Source organism: Lepidothrix coronata, unplaced genomic scaffold (genome assembly GCF_001604755.1).
Source record: "Lepidothrix coronata isolate B3197 unplaced genomic scaffold, Lepidothrix_coronata-1.0 Scaffold21, whole genome shotgun sequence".
Taxonomy (NCBI): Eukaryota; Metazoa; Chordata; class Aves; order Passeriformes; family Pipridae; genus Lepidothrix; species Lepidothrix coronata.
Genome location: NW_016690201.1, coordinates 3,948,357 through 3,975,282, shown reverse-complemented (window position 1 = coordinate 3,975,282; position 26,926 = coordinate 3,948,357). Strand labels below are relative to the sequence as shown.

At 40.3% G+C, this 26,926-nt stretch overlaps 1 protein-coding gene across 4 annotated transcripts in view; it reads right to left on the bottom strand.

The window, feature by feature from the left end:
- APP (amyloid beta precursor protein) overlaps positions 1–26,926 on the bottom strand; it is a 202,576-nt gene that overhangs the window by 156,716 nt on the left and 18,934 nt on the right. For all 4 annotated transcript variants that reach the window (XM_017807911.1, XM_017807912.1, XM_017807913.1 and 1 more), the window contains exon 2: positions 4,461–4,628. In XM_017807911.1, coding sequence (XP_017663400.1) covers positions 4,461–4,628 — 168 coding nt within the window. The remainder of the gene's footprint in view (positions 1–4,460; positions 4,629–26,926) is intronic.

Genomic DNA, 26,926 nt, shown 5'->3' with positions numbered 1-26,926 from the left:
CTAACTGGCCTCCAAAAATCACCTTCCTTTGACAGTAACATGCTGTCCCAGGGCTTCACCATGTGTGGGGGGGGCACCCAGCTCCTTCCAGAAAACAACACAAGGTGAAGTCCAGGAGCAGCAGTCCCCACCTGTTCTGGGACATCAGCTAACCACCCATCAGGGGCTGCTGGAAGCAGCTTTCCCCAGGGGCTAGTTATCCAGTAATTGTGTATGGCAGGGTGTCCCCAATATCCCTGCAGAACAGCTGGCACTGCAGTGTCAGCAGCAGGACTCGCCTGACTGATGGCTTGATGTGAAGTGTCAGCTACAACACTCACAACACCTTAAGGATTCCAGGTGCACACAGGTGTAAACCACCCTTTTTACATCAATGCCACGTTGTTCTGGCACCTGCAGCACTTGCATCTGACGGCTGTTTGCACCTCAGGCCCGTGTGGCTTTACTTTGGAGTAACAGGTACAATTAATCCAGTGGCACGCTAGCTAGCTTGACATTAAAAGAAACCACTAGTAAGCTGCAGTTCTCTAATGAGCATCTCATTCCACCCAAGAAAGCTTGATTTTGTGGTATTTAAAAAACAAGAAAGGCCACCAGCTTACACTGAACATGGGGGGAACGTGCAGATTTGAAGGCAGAGGGGATGGATGTACTGTGGTTCCAGAACTGCTTCCTGCCAGTTCAGGATCAGAGTGTAACTGAAGTCAAGGAAGCTGGAAGGCAGCATTCGAGTATCTTCCATTTCCTTTCAAATAAGCAATCTACAGTCTGAGCTTTTTCATCTTTTAACTATGTGATGTGCTGCCCAAATACAAATTCAGATAAGTTCCTGTGCTGCACTCAGCTCCCACTCAAAGGAAGCGAAGCAAAAACAAGCGACATAAATCTTTAAAACATGTAGGTGGTTCTGCTTATTGCCCCTTCCTCCCTTTCTGCCCTGCAATGCTCCTCTACTGCTACTTCCTGCATCAAGACTCCAAAATCCACCTACGCTGACAGCGGACGGGGAAGAGGCAGCGATGGCAATCTCAGGGGAAACATAAAAGGCTCGCAGTAAATCTTCTCTGCAAGAGAAGTACAAGTCCTTTGTACTCCATGCATCGTCCAGTCCTGTGCTCTGACCACCACTCGGGCATCTGGCCTTGCACTGTCAAGAAAATCTCTTCTGAAACAGCTAACCAGGAGGCAGAAGAATGCATCTATTTGTAAGTTCTCATGAAAGGGGAGGTGAGGTGTTTTTTTTTAAATACTTTCAAGGAAAAAAACAAAGCCAGAGAATACATGAAATATCAGTTTTGACTGACAGTGAGTGAAATTTCACAATAAAAATATGCTATTTTTTTATTATTTTAGAGCCAAGGAGCCACAGAGCAAAATTACTGTAGTTGCACATGGCACTTCCACCCATTTGTCTCTTTTTGGCATGTCCCTTCTGGTCTTTCCCTGCTGGAGGAAGAACTGATTGCATGAGCTAATGCTACAGGATTTAACACAAGAGAGCATCTCCTCTTGCAACAGAGTCATTATTACAATGCCTGGTACAGAACCACACAAGGGATCTGCAACAAAAACCAGGATGGACAGATTTCTCATTAGAGGTACAGGGGGAAAGAAACCAAACCTTCCCTTGCCTACTATCATTTCAGGGCTCTGTTTGGAGCTGGGTAAAAAAAAAAAACAACCAGCATCTCCACAGAACAGTACTAACAACTGCTGCTACAGCAAGACAGGAGAACCAAAGGAGTTGCCACAGTGCCAGGGAATGTGAAGAGAGATTCAGTAAGAGTATCTGTCTGAATCATTAGCAGAGCATTTACACTCAGCCTGTACCAAGAAAAAAGCCCACTACAAGCAGCCATCCTTCTATTGGTGAAAAAACAGCATGAACAGGAGAGAAAAGAAAGGAAGGAAAAGATCATATTTGGCAAAAGCAACCAAAAAGGAGATTTTTACCTGCAAACTATTTTAATGCAAGAGGTATCACACCTCAGCCTTGCTGCCTAGTGCTTCCTGCTAATGGGAAAATGCAAATTTGTCCCATTCCCTGATAGCAAGCATTGTCTTGCAGCCAAGGTAAACAAACAAGCAGAAGGGAAGGGAAAAACTACTCACTGTTAGCCCCAGGATACTAAGCCCCAGGATATCTGGAATACCAAGCACAACAACAAGGGGTTCCCCAAAACTGAGAAGCCAGTTTGAGTTGCATCTACTAGCAATTCTCTACAAATTCATTTCTTTGGTAAAAGTGGGTACTCTCATCCAACTCTTCCAATTCTCTTGTTGGGTCATGGACAAGTTTATCAATAGCAAAGCAGCAGAGCCCTTTCCTGGCCAGCGCCACAGCAGAATTGCTCACTTCAAGTTAATGAAAGCACACTGCTTAAACATGCACAAATAATTAACACAGTTTAATTACAATCTGGAAGATGCCCACCCCATTTTTAGGGAGTAGACCTGCCAGCGCTTTGCCTCATGATAGGGCAGAACCCCCTAAGTCATGCTTTTAACTGGAGCTAGAGACACTCTAAAATCATGACATGATCATCTAATGCTAAGCTAATAAACTGTCAAGCACGCAAATTAGGGCTTATCACCACAGTGGAGTTGAAATATCTAAAAACCCAAGTAACAAACCATCTCTCCTCTGTTTCAGCCAGGAGACAATTTCATATTTGCAAAAAAACCCCCTCAGGTTAAAAGAAACCCAACACAGTCACTCAGACCTTTCTCTGCTCCAACCAGGGCTCATATCTAAGCCAGACCAAGTTGCTGAGGCCCTTGCCCAGTTCAGCTCTCCCAGGCTCCAAGGACAGGGACTCCACAGCCTAAGTACCTGACTAAGTGCATGGCCACTCTGCTTGGCAAAGAACTTTTTCCTTATGGAGTCATTTTTCCTATCATTCCCTTTGTCATTTAAAAATCTATGGCTACTACATTCTGACTGCTTTTACTTTTCCCTTCACTTTACTTTTGAGAAAGCTTTTTTTTATAAAAAATGCCACTGAAAATTTCAAAATCACCCAACATTCAACTAACAGCTCCAAGATCTTGTTCTGGAATCCTTCCCTGTCTGCAGCACTTGTGGTTGAATCCTCAACCTACTGAGCTATTCATTGCCTTAAAACCTCCCAAACCTTCTAATCTTACTCCTGTAAATTCACATATTTATTTCTATGACTTTAGACAAACATACTATTTCATGGATTTTCATTCACTGATGCTCTACTTCCATTTTCTTATCCCTTTCCTCACCCTCAATAACTTCGATATGCAAAAATCAACCTGATTTAGATAAATCATAGGAGACAACAGAAAACCAGAAGAAATCTTTGAAACTGTAATAGTAGGTTAGGTTTGGTAATTCTGTTAGTGGTAAACAAAAACATGAATTTTACAAAGCTTAATAAAGAGTCAAGGCTACTGGTGAAGAATCAATTTCAATTGCCATTACAATATCATTCTTAAAATTAATATAAACCATAAAGATCATAAAGAATATAGACCAAATGCAATAAAAACTGAACAAAACACTGCAAGAAACAGAAGGAACAATCAGTGGGTGAAAGGACAGGACTGAAGATACTAAGAGAGCCAAGATCTGAAAAGTGAATTCTCTTGCTTTCTAAAGAAGCATTTTCAGAGGAACTGGTTTGACATTTAAGAAGCAAGACATTTAAGAAGCTACTGCTATGGCAATATGCAATAGCCCCTGCTTTAAAAACAACAAAAGACAGAGATGGTACAGGAAGATGTGAGGACTAAGGCAATTCAAACCGTGCCCTTTTGTTTCATGGCATGAAATAATGCATTTTCTTTTCAAATTGTCACACACTGGTACGAGGTTACCATGCTATCACAGCACGGAGACAAAACAAGATTAGATCCACAAGCTGTTCTTAGAACATAAGCAAGTGGGTAATAAGTTTCTGCTCTCAAATATGAAATCAGTCATTGTGACTTCATCTGTAGGGCAAGCTTTTTCTATTAAGAAAATCTGAATGGTTCAGTGTGCAGCAGAGGCCAATAACTCTGGACTGCTCCAGTGCATTTCAGTATCATGGTAGGATGACAGAAGACATGTTACAGCTGACTCTTTCAAGATCAGGCCAGAAAGAACAAGGGCATTTTCAATAATAAACTGTCACCTCAGCTTTACTCAAAATACTTTATAAGAAAGAAGCCCACTGTGCACAGACTATACAAAAATTATCCCCCAAGGGCAGAAGAAAGAGAGACAAAATTGTCCAACAACAGTCCCAGTGACTCCCACAGCAACCAATTTCTGCAGTTGTTTTAACAGGTGCTGGAGAGAACCTCTTTAGAAAGGGCAAAAAGGCAATGGAGCAGAAGAGGCGAAAAAAGAAAGGGAAGCTCCCTACAGACTGAGCTCTCCAGCACATGCCTGCGCTTAGGTTTTCAGAAGAAAAACCACTGCAGTGTTTCCCAAGGATGGCACTTACTTCCTGACAGTACTGGAGAATCCCTTCTTTCGTCCCAATGCAGGTCTTGGTGCCAGAGGGGTCCGATTCCCACTTGCCGTTCTGCACATTCATGTGCATGTTGAGTTTGCCACAGAACATGGCAATTTGAGGCTCTGCCAGCAACCCGGCATTTCCATCAGCAGGCACCTGGAAGGAGAAGGAAAAAAAATTTTAACTTCACATCTGTCATTTCAGTCCATCCAAAGCAGGAAGAGCTCAAGCAAGACTGAAACAAACTCAACCACCCATGGCAGGAAAGGCTGAAATTTTTGACTCGGGCAGATTTGAGAAATGTAAGGTGGAGTCTTCGCAGAAATCCAGATTACAATAGTGTAACACAGATTTTAAATCTGTAATCAAGCTATTTTGTGGCCGAAAACTGTCTTCTCACCCAGAATAATGAACACAGCTGGAACACAATTAGAGAAGTTTAATTTTTTAAACATACGTGGTGTACTCAGGGGAGAAGGGTCCACTAGCAACTAAAATAAAATAGTAACAAGCTTTTCCCAGGAGTTTCATAAAAACACCACAGTGTGTCTTTTTTCAAGCCCCTCTGTAGTTCATCTATGTGTTGAGCAAACAGGTAAGAGACAAGTCAACAGCTCTCCACTGCCCCTCATGCTCCAAAGACGGGTCCATTGCATTCAAGGTATAGCAGAAGATGCATTTAGGCTTAAAGATCTATTTTTAACTTTTAATCCTTCAGCTAGAAGGCTTTTCAAGAGGAAAATTAAAAACATTTTAAAACTTCATGATCAACTGAAGAAACAGAATGACAGTATTACAGGAAGTATGCAAATCCCCTGTATTAGTTCCCCTAATCTTTGTTTAGAGAAACGCAAAAAAGACTTCATGAATTTTATACACCTACAGCAATAACTGAAAAAAGAAAAAAAGTCACACTAAGAAACACTGCAGGAGTGAACATCTAACTACCCACTGGATTAGCATTGGAAGTGTAAATACCACGATCAAAACAAGTATTTCATTAATTTTGGAGGTTTTTTTTACAGAAAGGAGAGAATATTTATTTTCCTTCCTTCTTTAAGATGCTAATATGTTAGCACAACTTGGCTTTAAAAACCAAAAAAGCAGGAACACCTCAGTCGGCAGAGACTTCCCTTTACTATCTCAATTTCTCTTCTCCTGTGAAACTAGTAAGCTCTGTACAATTTAAGTCAACCATCACTGTCCTTCCACTGGGTAACTGGAGAATTTTCCAATAACTATGATGACACCTTGTCTGGCTTGCCTTGATCAGCAAAACTATCACATGCTTAGTCATTCTAATGTCTTCAGAAACTCTGGAGAGCAACACAAACATGACATATCTATAACAATCTACAAAAAAAAAAATCCTCCAAATAAATGATTTTATTTTTCTTTATAGATGCAACATAACCCTATCAAAATTTCAATAAAACCAGAAATGAGTCATTCCACAGGTGATGTGTGAATGTGAACTCTATTCCAGTTGGTTCCTCCAACTGAGATGTCTATTAAATTAATAAAGCACACAGCAGTCACACTGCAGCAGATTCTAAAATTTTTTTCACTCCAAATCATAAGTTGTAAATTTACTGAGAACTTCCCTCGTGCTTTTATAGCAGGGAGCTTTTTGATATTTTTTTTTTCTAGCTAGAAAGGCAGATGGGGGGGGGAAGTGCTATCAATTTAACTCTAACAAACACAACCACCTGTGACTGTCTACTTAAAATCTCATTCCCTTCAGAAAAGCCATGACATCTCCCAGCTTAATGAAATTACCAGAGCAAGTCACAATCACATTTAGCCTTCTATATTTTGAGTTGACAGGGCCATACTAATGACCTGCTCAGCACAGCACTTCATCTTATTGATTAGGACAGCTAAATGTTTCTAATCATAAAGAAATACGGGAGCAATTAACAGACACTGTAGACCAAACTCAAGCATTCAGACCATAGAATCAAAGAATCATTTAGGTTGAGTAAGACTTTTAAGATTATTGAGTCCAACTGTAAATCCAACACTGTCAAGCTAAACCAAAATAAAACCCAAAAATAAAAGATAAAATTTAGCTGAGATAACAACTGATTTCAAGAGAGGTCTCTTCGTTGCACACATTCCTCAGAATGTAAAACCTAATGAATTATTACTGATTTTAAGAGACATGCAACAGCAATTTCGTCACAAAAGGGACTGAACAACAGTATTTGGGGAGAGGGGTGGGGAAATGTAGCACTTCTTTTAAAACACATACACTTACAAACATGAAAAACAACTCAAAAAGAGGCAGTCGACTGAAATGTTACTAAAACCAGATGCTGTGATAAGCAATTTATCCCATGCATATTGTCATAATATTTTAAACACATTGAATGAATGAATTAATCCCTGGTTACATCACAGGTACATCCATCTAAAATACATGAGCTGGTGACAAATTTTATATATCACTCAAGTTTTCTTCATAGCCAATGGTTTAATTAATTTATGTTCACCCTCTGACAAGAAAAAGTATCTGCATTACAATGCAATTAAATATAATCTAGACCACCAATCTACACAGATAACCAGCTTCTATATAGCAATGCTGAACAACATAGAGCCACAGTCCAGTTTGTTACAATAATGCCTATAGTGGCAAATCCCTCCTTGACTAATCCCAAAGCTCTCAGGCAGATTAGTCTCCCGAAGAATAACTCATGCGACACAAATTCCATTCACAGCAACTATTTGTGTTATTAGTATTCTCCAAAAGTAAAAACTCCAAGCATATTAACGGAACTGTAATCACATATTATTTCATCTACTTTGCATATGACCTCGAAGAAGTAGCATGTGTTTTTTTTTCCTGCCCCTTGGCAAATCATTAAGTAACAGACCAATTAGCACAGCATCTCAAGGTAACTCCAAAGGATACGCTCAGGTTTTCTCAGGATATCTAGTTTTCAAAGATCAGGTAAGAACACTACGCATCACTTCCACAAGAATACCAGATCAGAAATCTATTTCTAGAATGGGAATTACCTAAATTTGAAAAATAGCAACTATGGGATTCTGAAAAAAAATTACCTCAGTTGGCTATACACTACTCACAACTCTGTGTAAATTCATTATTCTAACATGTCACAAGACATCCAAGGACCAGCCTAACATCTTTTCATACAGGAAAAAAAATCATTAACTTTCCGAAGTGTAGTGAGGGTACAAGTTCCAAAAGAAAGGCTCCATGGCTGTGGTAAAGCTCAATGCTGATATCGGGGTTTCCCTTAAAGGATTCCAGAATTTCAGAGGCCTGTCTTCCACCCTCAAGACTCATTTCACATCCAGTTGTGAAGTTTCCTTCTTCTGAACAGCTAAAAGCTGAAATGCTTAAAATATTATTTTAAAGAAATTTAAAATACCTTTCAAGGACAGGTTTTCAGTATTTTGCATACTCTCAAAGAAAGAGCACGTGGGGATACTAAAAGAAAAAAATCCAATCAACACTAGACTGGAATCAGAAGAGAATTCCATAAGACGAAGCCTATTAGGTATATAACTGCTTTGGATATTGAAAGAAGAGGGACATAATCCAGCTGTTTTTCCCTCAGATTGGTCCATTTAGGACAAAACAAGGCCAGTTCTGGCAAAGCTACCTAAATGATACTGTTTAATTACTGGAGCCTATCTTTGAAAATAGGTGGTTTTGTTTTGAGAGGGAAAACAGTCATTAAACGAATGTTGACTTACACACAATACAGAAAAAAAAATACGAAAACATGCCAGCATTAAAAGACTAAGATGAAGGAAATCTGTTTCCTTCCCCTGCTAAGATGCAGTAGTACAGAGATGCCTCTGCCTTCCTGTCTTCCAGGCCTGGCAATTTAGCACACCTGCTTGAGGAAAGATTCAAAGGGTCTTTGTGCATCACTGCACTCCACGTCCACACGACATGATGGATGCCATTTATACCATTTCTGAGACATTCATAAAGAATTTTAGTAGAGTACAGAAGACTGAAAGAAGTTTATCTCATAACAAAACTAAAATAAGGAACACCTTACATTAACAAAAAAGCGCGTGGAGTTTTTTAGCTCACTACCATTCCATCTTAAGATCAAAAGGCCTTTTCCTATGAAACACCATCATTTTAAGACAAAGCAGAGCTGTCTCCCCATCCACTCTCTCTGACATTGCTTTGTGCAGTTACAAAAGCAATTAGTGTATTTGCTAATAGCTCTCCATAATCCCTATTTTGCCAGCAAGTGTTGCCTTTTTTTCACAACTCAGGTTATATTCAGAAAACAAAGGCTGCAAGGTTTTACCCTTAAGAGGTTTTCCATCAAAGAAGCAAAGTAACTCAGCTTCACTCCAGATAGCTCTGCTATTAACTTATAATTAAGGACTACAACATATTATGGAAATAAGCATCAGACCTTGCATGTGCTGTTATTAAATGCTGAAACATCAAAAACCATTCCCCAGAAGTCCTTACAACAGCTCTTATGATTTAGGTTGCTTTATTCTGCAAACACTAACCTGAAGCCCTTTTCATAAGCCTTCAAAGTGTATTTAATTTGTATTAATTGCTTCATCTGCAATTACTTCTGAGGAGAAGACAGTCAATAACAACCTCCATATCTACAACTTGCTCAAAACAAATGCTCTCTTTGTTTTAGATTATTAAAATAATCCCTCCCTGCTTTCCATTTTTAATGCTAACACCAAATCCAGACCTTCAACCAGAAAGTCAGGGACTAAAATTTAAAGGTTTAACAACATCTGCTGGCAGTAAAAGTGAAAAGGGAGTTCAAATAATGTGAAGAATTAAGCATATCCAAGTAACACATCCCCCTTCCAATCCACGGCTGTGCTTCCTCCAAACTTTTATACCATATTTGGGTTGAAATTTGAGGTTTCTAATTAACTAAAGCAGCACCAAATTGCATGCAGAGCAGTTTGCTTCCTCTATGACTATCAACAGAATAAAAGAAATTCTGTCTTTGAAGTAGGGCCACTCATAACTGTTTTTTCCTATAAAGAACACAGTAAAAATTAAATGAGTATAAACGGACTCTCTGCTTGCCTTGCACATTCAGGAGCAAAACATGATACAGATCTTTTCCCCAGTGGAAAGATTAAGTTTATTCCACTGGACTCCACTCTGCTGCTCCCTACAAATGAAGGTCACTTCTCAATTCCAAAAGCCTGTGGTTCAAATTAGGCAAATGCCTTGAAAATACAGGCTTGTGTCACCAGACACAAATCTGTGGCTTCCTGCCCACTGGTTAACCACCAACTTTGGCAGACTGTATTCTGTTATACTCTGATGTAGACTTCATGTTTAAGCCATAAAACACTCTTCTCCTCCTAGCTTTATTAGGAATCTACACAGAACACAAATGCTTTAAAGACCATTTATATTTTAAAACCTGCTCATGTAGATACACCATGAAAAAAAAATCTCTTCCTTTTTTATAAATGCAATCAGGACCAAAAAAAAAAAAAAAAGAGAGGAAATATCAATTTATTGTCTCCCCACAACTTTAAGATGGCTGTTGGTCAAAACCAAGGAAAATTTTCCATCTCCTTACTTCTCCCTAGAGATGAACACTGTCGCAAGAGTAAGAGGTTGTCAAAATCAACATGAATAATTTAAAAACAGTGTTTTATTGTATAATGTTCATATAGAAACAGCAGCAGCAATTACTGTTGTCAACAGCCTAGAGAAATAGGTCAGAAAAACATTTTACTGATTGCTCAATAAAATTGCTCCCTCTGGAAGACAAATGTTTCTGGCAACCAGTAAAAAACTACAGGAAACCCTGGGCAGACCCATATCTCCTTTACACAAAGCCATCATCCAATATTTTTTTGAGAAACAGGTTCCATTGAAAAGCTTCTGGAAAACTGGAGATGTTTACTTGCCCTGACTATAACCTATTTAACCCAAGTGCAAATAAATACCTGTGTCCTGTCCTCCTGTCCTACTTCATATGATGCCAAAAGGCACCACAACAGTGTAGTGCCCACATCTCCACAGCAGCTCAAGGATCACTTGGCTCCACAAACAAATTAAAAGCAAATCTGTCTTCCAGCCTGTAGAGGAAGCAACACTGTTCTCAAAACTGTCTCCTGGCAGTCAACCATCCTCCTCACCTACACCCTTCACAAGGTCCTGAGGCACATGTTGCATTTATCCCATAAGTCTCACTTTTAGTGCTTCCCTCAGGTCATGTTTCAAAAACTAGCAGAATGCCACCCTAACCCAGCACCAGGCATTTGTCTACTCTGAAATCATAATAAGTGTCAAAACCAAACCAAAAATATGCCAGGACTAAGCACTGAGTTCACAAGGCTCTCTCATGGAGCAACTGCGAGGCAAATGCTCCCCTCCCCAAAGACCCGAGTGAACCAGCAACCAAGTGCTTACAAGAAGTATTTGCAAGACTTGAGCAGAAATTCTGCTGTAGTGACTGCAACAAAGAGTAGACCTGCGTATGCACATATGAACACACACCTGAGAGAGGAGGGATATCTCTGCCTAGGGCTCCTGGAAACACTAGCAAGCAATGAAGAGGACCACAAGAACAGCAGAAGCGCAACTCGTGTACAGAACTGACTAATAATCACAGAATATTCTGAGTTGGAAGGGACCCACAGGGATCAGAGTCCAACTCCTAAGTGAATGGCCCATACAGGGATCAAACCCATCACCTTAGTGTTATTAGCAGCATGCTCTAACCAACTGAGCTAATCTCAGGGTCCTGTCCAGCTTCATCATGCAAACATTTCCCTGCTTCCTGGGAAAGTGACTAAAAACTGAAACTTATCTACAAAAATCAACATCCCTATTTATATATATGGCTATAAATGCAAGGAAGTATCATGGGGGAGTATCCTAGCAAGTCAGAGAAGGTAGATCTTTGCATCAGCTACATGAATATAACAGAAATACATTTGCCTATAACTAAGTGCAGTGTCAAGAATTTTCTACCTACCGCCAACACTATGGAGCCTCCTACCAGCAACATGTCTGCTTCCAAAAAAACCACCTAAAAGCCACACTGCCTCAACCTCCAAGCAGAGTGTCCTAATTTAAGAAGATGTGAAGGTGTTTGAATGTGTTCAGAGGAGGACAAAGGTGGTGAAAGGGCTGGAAGGAAGGTTATGCCATGAGGAGCAGCTGAGGACGCTGGGCTTATCTAGTTTGGAGAAACGGAGGCTACAGCTTCCTAAGGAGGGAAGCGGAGAGGGAGGTGCTGAGCTCTTCTCCCTGGGATCCAGTGATGGGACGCATGGGAATGGCTCAATGCTCTGCCAGGGGAGGTTCAGACTGGAGACTAGGAAGCATTTCTTTGCCAAGAGGGTGCTCAACCACTGGAACAGGCTTCCTGGAGAGGTGGTCAATGCCCCAAACCTGTCAGAGGCAAGTGGGCAACATCCTTAGCGACAGATTGTAACTTGGTGAGCCCTGAACTGGTCAGGCAGCTGGACTAGGGGACCACTGTAGCTCCCTTCCAGCTGAAATACTCTGTTCTATTCTAAGATCTAAAGTCACTTTGGTCACACAGCAGCACAAGCAGTTTGGTGTGTGTGATGATGTGCATCAGTAAAGGTGAGGGGCACAACTCACACCCAATCAAAGGTATCTATCTTTCAGAGTCATCTTAAGAGTCCACAGTCAAATTTACAGATCTCGCAGTGAGCTACCGATATGAAGAGTAACTGAAAACCTTCACACCAACCAGGTCTCCCCAGCCTGCACGTACCTCCACATGGTTTAGTCCCAACTTATTATAAAATTTATTATAAAAACTGCCATTTTGGCAGAGAGAAAAATTACAAGTAGGTCGACCAAAATTATCCAAAACTGGAATGACTTTTAGGAAGCACTAAATCTAGTGCAGCACCAACTAGCCATTAACATGGGGGGCAGAGGGGGCAAAAGAAAATCAAGATTTTACAAGCTGAATAAAAGTGCATTAAGAAGATGGAAATTAAAAAAAAAAAAGCTCATCTTGCTTTAAAGCCATTCATTTAGATTTTGAAATAGGTTTTGGTCATTTACATGTGTTGACTAATAGCAGTAGGATAAACAAGAAACAGACAAATAAAAACCAATCCTGTCAGAATTAATGATCTTCTATTCATCTGAAATAAAAAAGGAAACAAAAGATGAAATCCAATAAGCATGCAAGTTTGACAAAATAAGTGTTTAACGATACCAAGAAATATGACAAGTGTTATGATTTCTTCTGGTACATATGCAGAAATGTTATGATTCTGCATTTAAATCTTATCACCTGCAAGGCTATCACTACTCCAAAACAAACATAAGACTCTGTTTTACAGAACAAATTAAGGTTTTGCCCCAAAATAAATCATAGCAAACCACCTAATTCCAGCACTGTATTTTCTATTCCAACACTCAGAGCCCCTATCACTTATTTTATCTTAAATACATTAAGTAGAAGAAAAGAAGAGCATATTTCACAGCAATGCAATGGACTACAGAACTATTCCAAGCTCCATAATAACTTCTGGAGTCCTATCATACCCATGAAACTCACTGCAGCAAAACTGAAACTACAAGGGGAGAGCAAGTATTAAAAAAAGCCCTAAATAAGGTCTAGTTTGCATTTATATTAAAACACCTTTTTTTTTGTTGCACAAGGGTAACCAATTTTGATGTAAGTTATATTTTAAACTTATTTCAATGCATATGTAGCTGGGAAGGATGTGAAAAAGAAAATTACTACATGCAGAGACAGATTCAATACCATGAATCAAATTTAAATTATATCTATTCAGTCAAATATTGAAGAACAGTCCTAGTTCAATGAATTTGATAGACAGGTTAACACTTGAGCAATGTCAGCTTCCCAAATGAACTTTATCCCTCAAATGTCAGTGCTTGGCAATTCGTTGACTTATTTTTAAACAGAATAGCAGTCTCCAGTTTTCAGGAACTAATTTGAAGTAGCTGATGACTTTAAGATAGCTTCACATCTCATTCATCACATTTCCAGCACCATGCTTAAACACCTCACGAAAGAAGACTTCTTCTCTATAGTATCCTCACTCCTTTTTTATGCTATTTATTTTTCAACTTTTCCTGATAAAATTGGACTGTAAAAGGATAGTTTGTAAGATTTGAAGGATGCTTACATCTTACCTCCACTCCAAAAATTATTAGTATTCAATCTCTCACAGAATTTTACCTTTATCATTCAATCACAGATTGGCCTGGCTTGGAAGAGACCTTAAAGATCATCCATCCAGTTCCAATCACCAGGGACACCTTCCACTAGACCAGGCTACTCAGAGCTCCATCCAACCTAGCCTTGAACACTGCCAGGATGGGGCAGCCACAGCTTCTCTGGGCAACCTGTGCCAGGGCTTCACCACCCTCATAGGGTAGAATCCCCTCCCTCCCCTGCTGCCCACACTGCTTTGGATGCTTCTGGGCTCCCAGTGCACATGGCTGGGTCATGTCCAGCCTCTCACCCACCAGAACCCCCAAGGCCTTCTCAGCAGGGCTGCTCTGGATCTGTTCATCCACCAGCCTGGATTGGTACCAGGGGTTGCCATGCCCCAGGTGCAGCACCACCACTTGGTCTTATTAAACCTCATGAGATTCCCATAGGCCTATTTTTCAAAATTCCCTGGTCCCTCTGGGTGGCATCTCATCCTTCATATGTGTCACTGCACCACTCAGCTTGGTGTCATCTGCAAATCTGCTGAGGGTGCACTTGATCCCTATGTCATTAGTGAAGATATTAAATAACACTGGTGCCAGTACAGACTCCTGAGGGACATCACTTGTCATTGATGTGCATCGGGACTCTGAACTGTTGACCAACACCCTCTGGATGTGACCATCCAACCACCTTATCCATCTAACAGTTCACCCGTCGAATTTACATCAAATTTCTCTCCAATTTAGAGAGAAGGATGTTGTGGGGGACATGTGAAAGGCCTTACAGAAATCCAGATAAATGACATCTGTAGCCCTTCCCTAGTCTACTGATGTTGTCACTGCATCACAGAAGGCCACTGGGCTGGTCAGGCAGGACTTGCCCTTGGTGAAGCTGGGCTGTCTGTCTCAAAGCACCTCTCTGTCCTCCATGTGCCTCGGCACGGCTTCTAGAAGGATCTCTAGAAGCATTCTGAAGGAGGAAGAAAGGAAAAAAGGAAATAACTTACCTATATTACCTCTTCAGCACTCTTTTCATTCTTTTTAGATCCATATGGACAAATCAGCAGACTTTGTTTACAGTACAGTCCCAGAACAGACAATATGATTTCAAACACCTCTGTTTAGGTGTTTGGACTTATAACTTTCTAAATGAATAAATAAATACTAATAATAACTTTAAAAAAAAGTACGAAAACCACAACACCAAAGCTGAACTTCCAAACATGACTCTTGTATGACTAATTTATTACAAAGTGCTAACATCCTGTATTTTTGACAATATACTAATTAGACAAAGTGAGTTAAAGTATACAACGCACATGAGTTTTCCTGAAACAAACTTCCTTGCAAAAGATATACTGGATTTTCCAGAGTCATAAAATCCTGTAGGCTTGCCTCATTTTCCTGTTGTAGAAAGACAACACTAAATGACTGAACTAATTACTCAAAACCTACAGAATTATTACTGCAGTGGAGAAATGATACAATGCATTTTGTAAGCTCCACCAAGAAGGAACCTGTTCAGCAGATTTTTCCTGTGTTTCAGTCTGAACAAACACTTCTCTACCAGAGCAAAATTCACCACAGCCAAAACTGAAATTTAGCTTGTGAAACAAGACTTCCACCCTGCACCAACTGGAATTTAAAGGAAGCTCAGAGGTGGGTATTTTATTCTTCTTATTATTTATTTTGCATAGAGTTCACTATCCACCCTCAGGACAGAGGCACCGTCTACCCTGGTAAAGCAACTCTTCCACAGACCACATTGCTTATGTTCTCCTTCAAATGATGTAGAATGGAATCGTCCTCTACTGCCCTGGGCTGAGCCACAAACATCTGAAAAGAGCCATGTGAGAAGTCTGATGTAATTCACTAGTTTTAACATGAAGTGTCTCAGCTATTTTGCACCATGACAGCACTCCACATGTGTGCCAAAGGTCCCTCTCATCTTCATTCAATGCAGAACCATTCTCTGCTCAGGCAGGGAGTCTGTGACTCAACCTTCTCTGCAAGCTGCCCAACTAGTTGGCTTGCTAAAATTATTATTATTATTATATTAATAAAAATAACAACTTCCCAATTTCATTCCACAAACAATGGGAAGATGAATTAACAAGATATTTCTGGCATGTGCTGACTTTAACCATTAAGTGTTTGGCAAGATGAGAACTTGCTGACTGCTACGAGGAAGAGCATGTCCAGAAGATCCTTCCTGAAATATTTATACTACCCAAAATGCCAACATGTCTCTAATTAGACAGTCCTTTTTTTAGCACACAAAAACACCAATATGAGCAAGCCAGAAGGAACTAATCTGTCAACACCAGGATTAAACAGTGTAACACGTTACATGGATTCCTTTCAAGGCATGCACAGAAGCCTGATACTAGTTGCCACATGATACAGTCAAAGAGATGGTTGACAGATTTTGATTCATCCTGAGCTGAATTGAAGGTCCAGTTCTCCAATTCTTCCTCTGTAAAAATGTACAAAATTTTACATCTTCACAAGAGAAAAAATGTGATAAGGAACTTAATACAGCATTACTAGACATCCCATGCTGAAACACATCCTGCTCTGGATCTGGTTTTAGGGTACTTGAGTCACCTGTTACTAAAAATAAAACACCACACCCAAACCTTACTGTTCCATTAGACTTAAGCTATTTTCATAACACTGTGCACCCAGCTGCTCTTTTTTGAGCAGCTACTGCATGTCCACAAACTCTTTTCATATCAGTCATGTCCTTTCAAAAGAAAGGCTGGCCATCAACCTCTGATGCTATGTCCAACTCTCCTGGTCTCCAAGATGAAGCCATTTCTTCATCTCTCTGCTTTCTGGCTCTAGCACACAGAGACAGCTTGTTTAATTTCATCCACCAGAGCAAAAACAAGTCCATCATTATTGCATACATAAAATATTAATAATAAAACCCTAAGTAATAAAGAAACAGACCTTCAGAAGGGCTTAACAGGAAAAAGAGGATTCTTCAGTTTGGGGAAGAATTAAAACATTCCATCACTCTCTCAACTGGGCACATTTCAAGTTTCACCTCTACAGTTTGCATTCTGCATGTTCTGCATTCTGTACATTCTGCATGTACATTCTGCATTCTGTACATTCTGCATGTACATTCTGCATTCTGTACATTCTGCATGTACAGATCAAGTGCTACTGCACTACGTACACCATACACACAACCTTCATGACATGGTGCTAAGGCTCAAAACCAAGAACTTCTTCCTTTCCAGGACTTACAAACAAGAAACAAGAATAAGGAAAAATAACCAGCAAATGAAGACAGAGTGAAGCCCTCACAGAAACAAACCAGCACCTTTGTTTTCAGCAGGCTGGGCAACAGTAACATGTGATGAGCCCCAGCATCAATTCTCCCTTCGGCAGGGATCACTCAACACGTTTATACACACCCTCTGCACAATCACGACAGACATAACAAGAGTAAACCAAAGGAGTTACTGGCTTGACCACACAAGCCAGTTATTCTATAGAACACGACTCTCCAGCTTGAAAAACCAAGCAAACCACCCAAACCTGGACTTAGAGGAATTCATTCAGCCTCAAATAAATCTCCAATGACATAATAATTGGAAAGATAATTATGATAAGCCTATGACTTTCCAAAATCCATCATGCAATTCAAGAAAAAACAACAGGAAGTAAAGCAACTAATAATGCAGGAAGCATTATGGACAAGAGGAAAAAACTGCAAGCCACACTGCCACATACATGAAGGCCAACGCTACAGAAGTTTACTAAGTTTTCTGATTAATTTCAATTTTCAAACCCTACCTGAGGTACCTTACAACATTAGTTCTCCCCCAAGAAAGTCTTCATCTGAATTCTTCCACAGACAGCCTTTAACAAAAGCTTTACTGATTTCAATGTTTGGCATGTTAACTGAAGAGACAGCAGAGTACCCTGTTTACATTCTCACTCTTTCCTGTTCACAATCTCCATTACCACCATGGGTCCTGGATTTCTGATCTTACTGAGCACTATGGAGTACCTCAATCATTGGGGGGGTAGAGACTAGATCCTGCAAATCTAAGAACTTTCTTCTTGTTACTGTTCTTATAATAATTTTCTAATAATACAGAAGTAGGTACCTCATGCAAGTTTAGTTACGAAAAACATTGAAACATGAGAAAAATTGTGCCAGACAACTCTTGTTCTTCCATGGGAAGACATGATGTTACTGTAGTTAGCAGAATCTTGCACAAATATCGCATGTTCAGAAAAGGATAGAGAAAGCAACTCACTGAAGAGGTAAACTAGAAACCAAAAATTCAGAATACAAGTTTCTGGGTTTTTTAACTATATTAAAGGTTCTGAGAGTCCTCTGCTAGGTTCATTCACTAACAGCAGCTGCTCTCCATCTCGACAAACAGTGAGAGCAGAAGAGAGATACACAAAATACAATTGATTTGAAGGCTCATGAGAAGTAATGCATTCAAAAGCAGCATCCTTAAAGACTGTATTTCAAATTTATACTAATTGAATTTAACATACTTCCATGAAAGAGGTTCAGATGAAATTGGAGGCACTTTCAGATCCTCAAATGATGCAGACAAATGAGATTATTCATTTTTAACTATTGTTGTCAGATACAAGAGAACTGACCCAAATAAGATGACATAATTAAGATGAAGTGCTGTTTCCTTACCAATAAGTAGACTAAAATCACCACAGCTCATTAAGTATTAAAAAACCCCAAAGCATTAGCCCTCTCCTAAGTGGGGAAAAAAAATCCTCCAGTTCCTTTAATCATGTTGGAACTCATACTTGAAAAACAAGCATTTTTTGTTTTAAATACCTCCATTGTATTATTGCTGTTTAGAACACATAAATGCTTCAAACATTTGGGGGATTTTTTTATTTGTCTTTTAAATGAATAATCTGGAAGATTAATAGGTCATCTTGCTTTTCAAAACTCATCAGCTGTAGCATCCTGATAAACCATCACAAAAGAGGAAACAATACTATGCTTTCCCACTTCCTGCTTGTTGTTTTATCGAGATGCAATAAAAATGAGTTGTACCATGAAAGAAGCCACACACGCTCCAACAGTGGAGGGGAAGAAAAGTCTTTATTTGGTTACTGAGCCTGGTGCTCTACTACAGAACACTAATGATGTGCAGGGAGTACAAGGAAGCCTTACTTCCACACACTAATAGAGAAACAACCATGATGGTTGCCAGCTTTTATTTAAGACTAGCTGGGTCACAGTGTGCAGTGAGAGCAGAAATAACATATATTTTACTTCCCTTGATGCAACATCCAAGGAGTCTAAGCAGGGATGCTGACCCCTCATAGGGAATTCGACCAGAGTATTACAAGTGGAGCACAAGCTCCACAGAAGCTGTCCATGATCCAAACACTACAGAGCAGCAACACAGAACAGTTTATTTCTCCTCCAATTCTCCTCACAGATTTATTTGCAGATATTAAAAACTGCTTATGACCTACACTGACAAAAGTTGCCCCAAACTGCAACAAAGCCTCTTCTTTGGATGTTTCTTCCTCTTCTGACAGAATATGCTCTCTGCAAGCTGTACACATTCGTTTTCACACTCAATCTCAGAACAAGTAACCTTTAATACCAAGATGTCTTATACAACTAGGTTTCATTTCACTAGTTATCCTGAGAGGCTGAAAGAAACTGTACCACTGAAAACACAGCACAAAATACAGCTGATATATTACCTTAATACCCTACTCTTATTCCATGTACAGGCTAAGGTAATCTAGGGCAACCTACAGCTGCCTTCCTATTCCCACCTTCAAAAGACTCCTTTCACATTTTCCTGCCATTTCCAGCCCTGTTCTGCTGCTGAAAGTAGCAACAGCCATGCACACCAGCCATGGTAACTAGCAGAATTCCCTGAACATGTCACAGCAAAGGGGAAGAAAAGAGTAAAAAGATGACCTGAAAGCACATCACAGAGCTGAAAGGCCCAAGTAGGGATGTCTCCATCTTCATGTGAGCCTTAAGACCATCTCAAGCACTACCTTCATACAGAAAGACATCAAGAATTACTTAATGCTTTCAACCCATGACAGCAAAAAGGTCAGAGATTTGCACTGGAGATTAGGGTCCTTTTCCTTGCAGCTGGCAACCACCAGCTTCCAGCAAGAGAGAGGCCAGACAGTGATATAAGCAAACAGCCTTCCCCCAACTCTCCCCTTCCTGTCCATGAGTTCAGGAACGTGGGCACTGTTCCTATCATTTGCCAAGATGTCAGGAGTGTTCAGTTTAAAACACTGCAGGAGCCACAGCAGAACAGTGTTCAGCTCCAGAAGCCCTGGAAACCTTCAGGAGAGGACATAGCAGATCCCTTACTTGTGTCTGGCCTGAGCTTAGCCTAGGTAAGCATTCCACACCACACTCAGCCTGCAGGGATGAGGCACTCACACAGTGCAGGACCCCAAACTGAGGGTTTACGGAAAAGAAAGCAATTCCTAATATTGCACTCCCAGCATGTACATGAATACCAATGGGACTTTACTGATGGTATAGCTCTGTATCAGCACATCACCCTCAATCACACTACTCTGAAAACTGAGTGATTTATAAGAGTCCCTCAACTCATTCCAACCAACAGCACAGTTTTCCCGTTTGCTGACATGGCCACACGATCTTCCCTACTCACTCTCCAGGGTCAGCCTACACTGTGTGGTTCTTCCCTCTCCTAACACAATAGAGAATATCATCTGTTCACACCAGCACTGCTTTTACTTGCATGGTTAGAATCATAAGTAGAGTTGAAGTTGTTTCAAGAGTATCGTCAGAAGAACATATACTTAGTTTAAGATGCATTTTTATTTTCTTTTGCTACATAAAGGCAGAAAATAAGCATCAAATCTATACTAACAACGAGCTCATCCCAGGCTCCAAAGACTACTGGTAAATTGTCACATAGGGATTTTTCTTCCTCTAACCATCTCTTGACCTTGGCAAACATCTGTTCACCTTACTGATTTGCAAATGCAAACTGCTGTGTGAGAATTTTAGTTCTTTTACAACGTCTCAGCTTTTAACAGGAAAACCACAGTTACTGCTTTCCCTACACATTCACAGTGAATTGTATTCCATACCCATGCTTTTCAACATCTTGGTAAATCTTCAGAATATGTTTGCTTGACAAGTTTAGAGTCTACAACATATATTTCTTTCCACACTGAATAGAAGAATAAATGCATGTTTGTTTTAAATGTCGAGCCATCAGTTCTTAGCCTTTTCAAACAAGTAGGGGGGTTTATAGCATTTTTCTGATGTTTGCAAGGTTTTGGAGCGGTCATGTTATCAGACCTTTTTGGTCTGTTCTCACAGGACTTGCAAACCTCTCTTCCTCACACAGACACTACATTCTGTCTCCAGCTCAGGCAACTTTCCTATTTTTAAGATACGAGCTGTCAAAACATGCATCTACCCACTCTTGATTCAAAACTTTTTATTAAAATCTGTCAAAAGCAATTAGCCTGAATAAACAGACACTACAAATCCATTTCAGTGATCACACAACAGATGTGTATGATTATACACGCAGCAACATCTGAAGCACTAAAAAACTGTTTTATCTCCTGCAGTAGGGCTTGCATGAATTAACAAGGTACAGGACAGTAACACGAAGATGTTTTCAGACACAGCTACAAGGGAAGGTCAAAACCACCATGAAGTTTCTTTTCTAAGTTCAGGACCATTTAGGTCACTGGTCAAGTCCTTCTGCATTGAAACATAAAAAGCTTTATTAAGGAATGTCCAAACAACCTTCTGAACCACTGAAAAGCCATCACTGCCATTGAAGAGGAGACCGAATTAAAGACCTGTAAGAGTGCAAATCATACTTTCTGTGTTTGTGCATTACCAAAGTATGCTGAAAATCTAGGTCAGAGCTGTAAGGTGGACAGACCTAGAAATGCTCCTACATTCAGATTCCCCAGAGGGATGACTTTCCTGCTCCCCCAAAACAACATTATATTTTACTAGAAAAATTAGGTAGCCATTTTTAAAAGTCCAGAGAGCACAAAGTACAGGTCCATTGCAGAGGGTGGTGCCATGGTGGGCAGGACACAATGACTGTTTAAAATAATCAGTGTTTTAGCACAGTGTTGGCATCACTTTACTCCAAACACATCACTGAGGATGGCAGAAACTTTAAACACAGGGACTGAAAAATCTGAGAAAAATACTTCTGTACTTGGGGAAATTGAAGTGTTAGTGTATATTTAACTGCTTCCAAAGTCTGTCAGAAAAAAAAAATAATCAGAGCTGTGATGCAATTTACTATTGCTAAAATTCGATGTGAAACACACTTGAGAGTTAACAGCAAATTCTTAGGAAAGCAAATACCTCAAATCAATTCTGTTTACCAAATAGCTTTTTCAGACCACCATTTGAGCACTCCTTGCCTCATTCTTTATTCTACTGAAAACAGCACATGGCTACAAAACCTGCCTTGTGCCAGCTGCCATTCAGTCTTTCACAAATCACAGGTCTCCAACACAATAAACTCAGGCATTTACTCTTGGAAGGGATCAGTGTTACACGCCTGATGTTTTCATTCTGAACATGCACTGGCAAATTGTTTACATTATCATGTAAAAAAATGTACGTGTGCAAAGGCAAGGTAAGTTGTTCTTCCTCTCTCTTTGCCCAGGCCAGTTCACAAGGGATGGAAAGTGGATCCTTCTATCACAACAGGACGTTTTTTTTCTTGACATTAGTAAAATGGGATAAGCTGTAATGAAAACACACCCTACAACAACAGGTCCCTTCAGAAAAAACATAATTCTGGCCCTTCTCAGAGAACAAATACAGTAAGGAAGAGAGTGACATGACTGAGGGGATGCCAAAGGAGGGGAAGGAGAAGGAAAGTACTCCCTCTTTTTTCCCCTTTTAGCCCACTCCACCTGCAATGCAGGCTTTACTCAGACAAGTTCTGCTGACTCTCGAAAGGTGAAAATTAAAAAATCATTTGCTATTCATCCATCCCAAATACTGCCTTCAATTTTGGAAACCATTCACAAAGACAGTATCAAATGTCTACCAAGCTTCAAGGAATAAAAAAACAAATCAAGACCTCAAGAACCAGTTTCAGGAACTCTAACTGGACTCCATGGCACAAAAGGTTCATTTACAGTCCATACAATTTTATTTTTTTCAAATCAACCTTCACAATTGAGAGATCAGAAAGGAACATGACATTTTCATCAATACTGACATGCTTCTGCATTAATTCAACTGTTAAAGCTGTCCTTAATACAATCAACCAAAATAACTTCCTTCCCAAAACTGAGCATCTCATTTTCACAAACTCACCAAGGCCATGAGATGAAATCCAGCTTGACACTGCCAGCAATTAAATCCCTGTGCTTCAAAGTTTTAAGAGAAAGCACAGCACATACGGGAGCTCTACCAAAGGCCCAAACAAAAGATTTTACTAAAAATGTTCAGTTATTTTCTTGGATCTATACTCTCCCTCTACATCCTTCTTAGCTCATTTAAGAAAATTAGTTACTTTAATAAAAAAACTAAAGAATCAAAAGCAGTATTACTTCTTATAAAAACCAGAATACTGGGCAGGGAAGAGGGGAGGAGAAGAGTTAGACAAAAAGAAAAAAAAAAGATACAATCTTTTGTTTTTCCTGCACAAACAAGACTGCTATAATGTATACAACTCCATCTCATACATCAGCTAAATCCACTGGGAAATACATACCTCTGGCCAGTTTGCCAAGGACACAAGTTAAAGAGTAAAAGGTGTAATTATTTTCTCACAAACAAAACAGTAGTCAGGGTAGTGTTCCAAATAAACTCAGAGGTGAAGTGTGAAATGCTCCTCTCCCAACCAGATCAACACACCCGTGAGGAGCATCCCTTGTTTTCCAGAGCAGAGCAATGCTTCCCCATAAACCTGTTACCACTGAAGCTACAGAAACTACTTATAAACCAAAACACTCATCTCAAGACAGACCAACAAAAAGACTGTTTTGCTGACCTCTTGTTTTGAAGAACAATGCAGACTATTAGACAATCCCAGGGACTGCCAGTTTCTTGAAGTCAGGACAGTGATGACCTGGGCCACCAATCCAGCCCGAGAGCCTGTCCTTCTTCCACCAGCAAGGTGAAGGGTCAAGACAACCGATCACCAACTATCATACAAACACAACTGAAGTACATGTGCATATGGATCACATGGGGTTTTATTTTTTTTAACAGAAATGTTATCCCATTTTCTAATTCTCCATTCCGTTGATCACAAACAAATCACAAAAAGCAGAAAATAAACTTGTCTGTGGTCAGGCAGACATCAAAACACTTGGTGTAAGCTACAGGATGTGAATGTAACACGATCACAGAGAGCAACATTTGATCCAGTCGCACCGAGGCCAAATCGATTAAGAGGCATCGCAAGTGCCTGAGCTGGAAGTACAAGAGACTGAGCAGCCCCAGCACAGCAACACAGTGCAAGAGTCTGTGCAAACCCGTCTGTCAACAACAATGACACAGAATCATGGCCTAATTAACACCAACTGGCAGGGACCACAACACGCAGAAGAATAAACCAAGTATGCATTGATTAATATGCAGACTCTAGGCTTATTTTGCTATGGAAGGGAGAATGCGTGGAAAATGGATTAAATCCACCAAATTAATCTAAGGACAGGCTTCCAGACAGTAACAGAACTAACTGGCTGTGGCACCAGCCCTTAACACACTAGTATAGACTGTAAGTACTTAAAGAATCTTAGAATCATTTAGGTTGGAAGAAACCTTCAAAATCATCAAGCTCAGCTGTTCCCCCAACACTGCAGAGTCCACTACTAACCCACATCCCCAAGTGCTACATCTACAGGTCTTTTAAATCCCTCCAGGGATGGTGCCTCCACCACTGCCCTGGACAGTCTGTTCTAGTACTTGACAACTCCACTGAAGAAACTTTTCCTATATCCAACATAAAACTTCCCTGCTGCAGCAACTTGAGGCCATTTCCTCTTGTCCTATCTTGTCCTATCTTGTCCCTCTTGTTACGTGGGAGAAGAGGCCAACCCCCACCTGGCTACAACCTCCTTTCAAGTAGTTTCAGGGTGTTACGGTTTCCCCTGAGACTCCTCTGGATCCCCTGCAACACCAGAGCTGTGTGTGTGTCTAAGGGGTGTAGCAGATCACTGACCATTTTCCCTTGGATTTTGGGGGCTTGATTCTGCTCCCCATTCCTGTCTTCCAGCTCAGGGGGCTGAATAACCAGGGAACAACTGGTCTTACTGTTGAAAACTGAGGTAAAGACAGCATAAAATATCTCAGTCTCTTCTTATCCTTTGTCCCTGTGTTTCCCCTTGTAACCAATAAAGGATGGAGATTCTCCTTAGCCCTCCTTTTCTTGCCAATGTACTTATAAAAACATTTTTTTGTCTTTATGGCAGTAACCAAATTAAGCTCTATTTGGACTGTATTCCTACTAATTTTCTCCCCGCATATCCTCTCAGCATCCTTGCTGTCCTCCTGAGTTGCCTGCCCCTTCTTTCAAAGGTAATAAACTCCCTTTTTTCTCCCTGGATTCCAGCCTCTCTGTTCAGGCAGGTTGATCTTCTTCCCCATCTGCTCCTCTTCCAACACAGGGGAATAACCTGCTCCTGCACTACAACAACTGACCCATCTGCTTTTCCTTTATGGATGCAGTTTTTATGCAGGGTATAGGCCGACTCCACCTTGGCAACACCTCCATGCTGGATGAACCATTGTCCTGATTATTCAGGTCCCCTCATTATTCAGGTAAGTACAGAGCCTTGTACCTACCATTGGGGCATTTCTGTGGGAACTATTAGCAGGCACACATGGAAATTTACAGTAAACAGGAAATCTCTCTGCCTTCTTGTCCAGATGCAACAGTGACTACTGCTCTAAAAATAACTGAAAACAACAACATTGTGGGTTTTTAATAGCTACAAGATTGAAAGTGAAGTCAGTGACAGAAAAATGCCTCATTTTGGCCGCTCTTTTCATTACTACTCTTGACTATAAACACGACTCCAACGTTTTATTTTTATCCCAACTCAACAAAAATTGTAAGGTTACAGTAGTAATAATAGATGTTCTTTCCGAGAAGGATGATCCTTAAAGGCCAAGCAACCATATAAAACACCATCCACCTTCTAAAACAGAATCATTTTCAGTGCTTGGTGGGCAGAAAAGTTCAAATGGTTCCTAGTATTTCTTATTTATGCTCAGTTTAACTTCAGCTAAAGCAGAAGAATAAAATTATAAGTAGTGCCCACTGTACAAGTGTTGGTTAGTTAAAACCTCAAGATCTAAACCACTTTGAATTCTTCTTCTTTTTGCACAATTACTGCATCCCACAGGACCTCAAAACTCCCAAGCTTAAGTAAACCATATAACCTCAAACACAACAATGCTGTATTTGTTTTCAGGGCAGTTTTCTCCTGTTGCAGGATGAACCAAGCACAGTAGAAGTGCAGAAAAGAAGAATGACTCCTAGCCTGGGAAGACCCTCCTTTGACTGAAAAGCTGACGTGCTTATTTATTTATCCCACACCTCAAAAGTAGCTGCTCGTGGTCTGTACGATCCCAGATGACTCACAGGGCATATGATGGTGTTCATTCCTCAAGCAGCAGGGAGCTCTGAAGCTGTATGTACACACCAGACAGACCGGGACCACCTCAGGCACCCTGCCCTGCCTCCAGGCCTGTATCCATCAGAGCACATGACTGATGCCTTTTGTCTCACTTGACATTGCCACAAAATATGGAACAATATCCTCAATAAATCACAAGTGCTGAAGTTGCAAGTACACAGTCTCACGTGATGCAATAAAGCCTAAAATGAAATATAAATAGCAAGTGTTTTCACGTCAGAGTAATCAGATTCCAGTATATTTAGATTTAGGAGTCCAGCTATCTGGTTAAACATTTCCTGCACATGATCAAATTTCAGATCTGGTTTTTCTGTATCCTGAATCACAAGCAACCTCAGTCTAGGTTTCACCAAGCTATTCAAATCTAATTGGGCAGACGGACAGTGGCATAAACTTACAAATAAACCCATCATGGCTACTGCATAAAGCCCTTGCCTCAGTCTCTTCATCCCTGCAATAACGCACCAGTGCCTACTGAACTTCACACTACTCATAAAACAGCAACTAAATGAACTTGGGTTTACACATTTTCTGCCCCCATGAACTTGTAGAGCCCAAATATCACCCCCTAAACAACCAATTTAATGCCATTACCCTG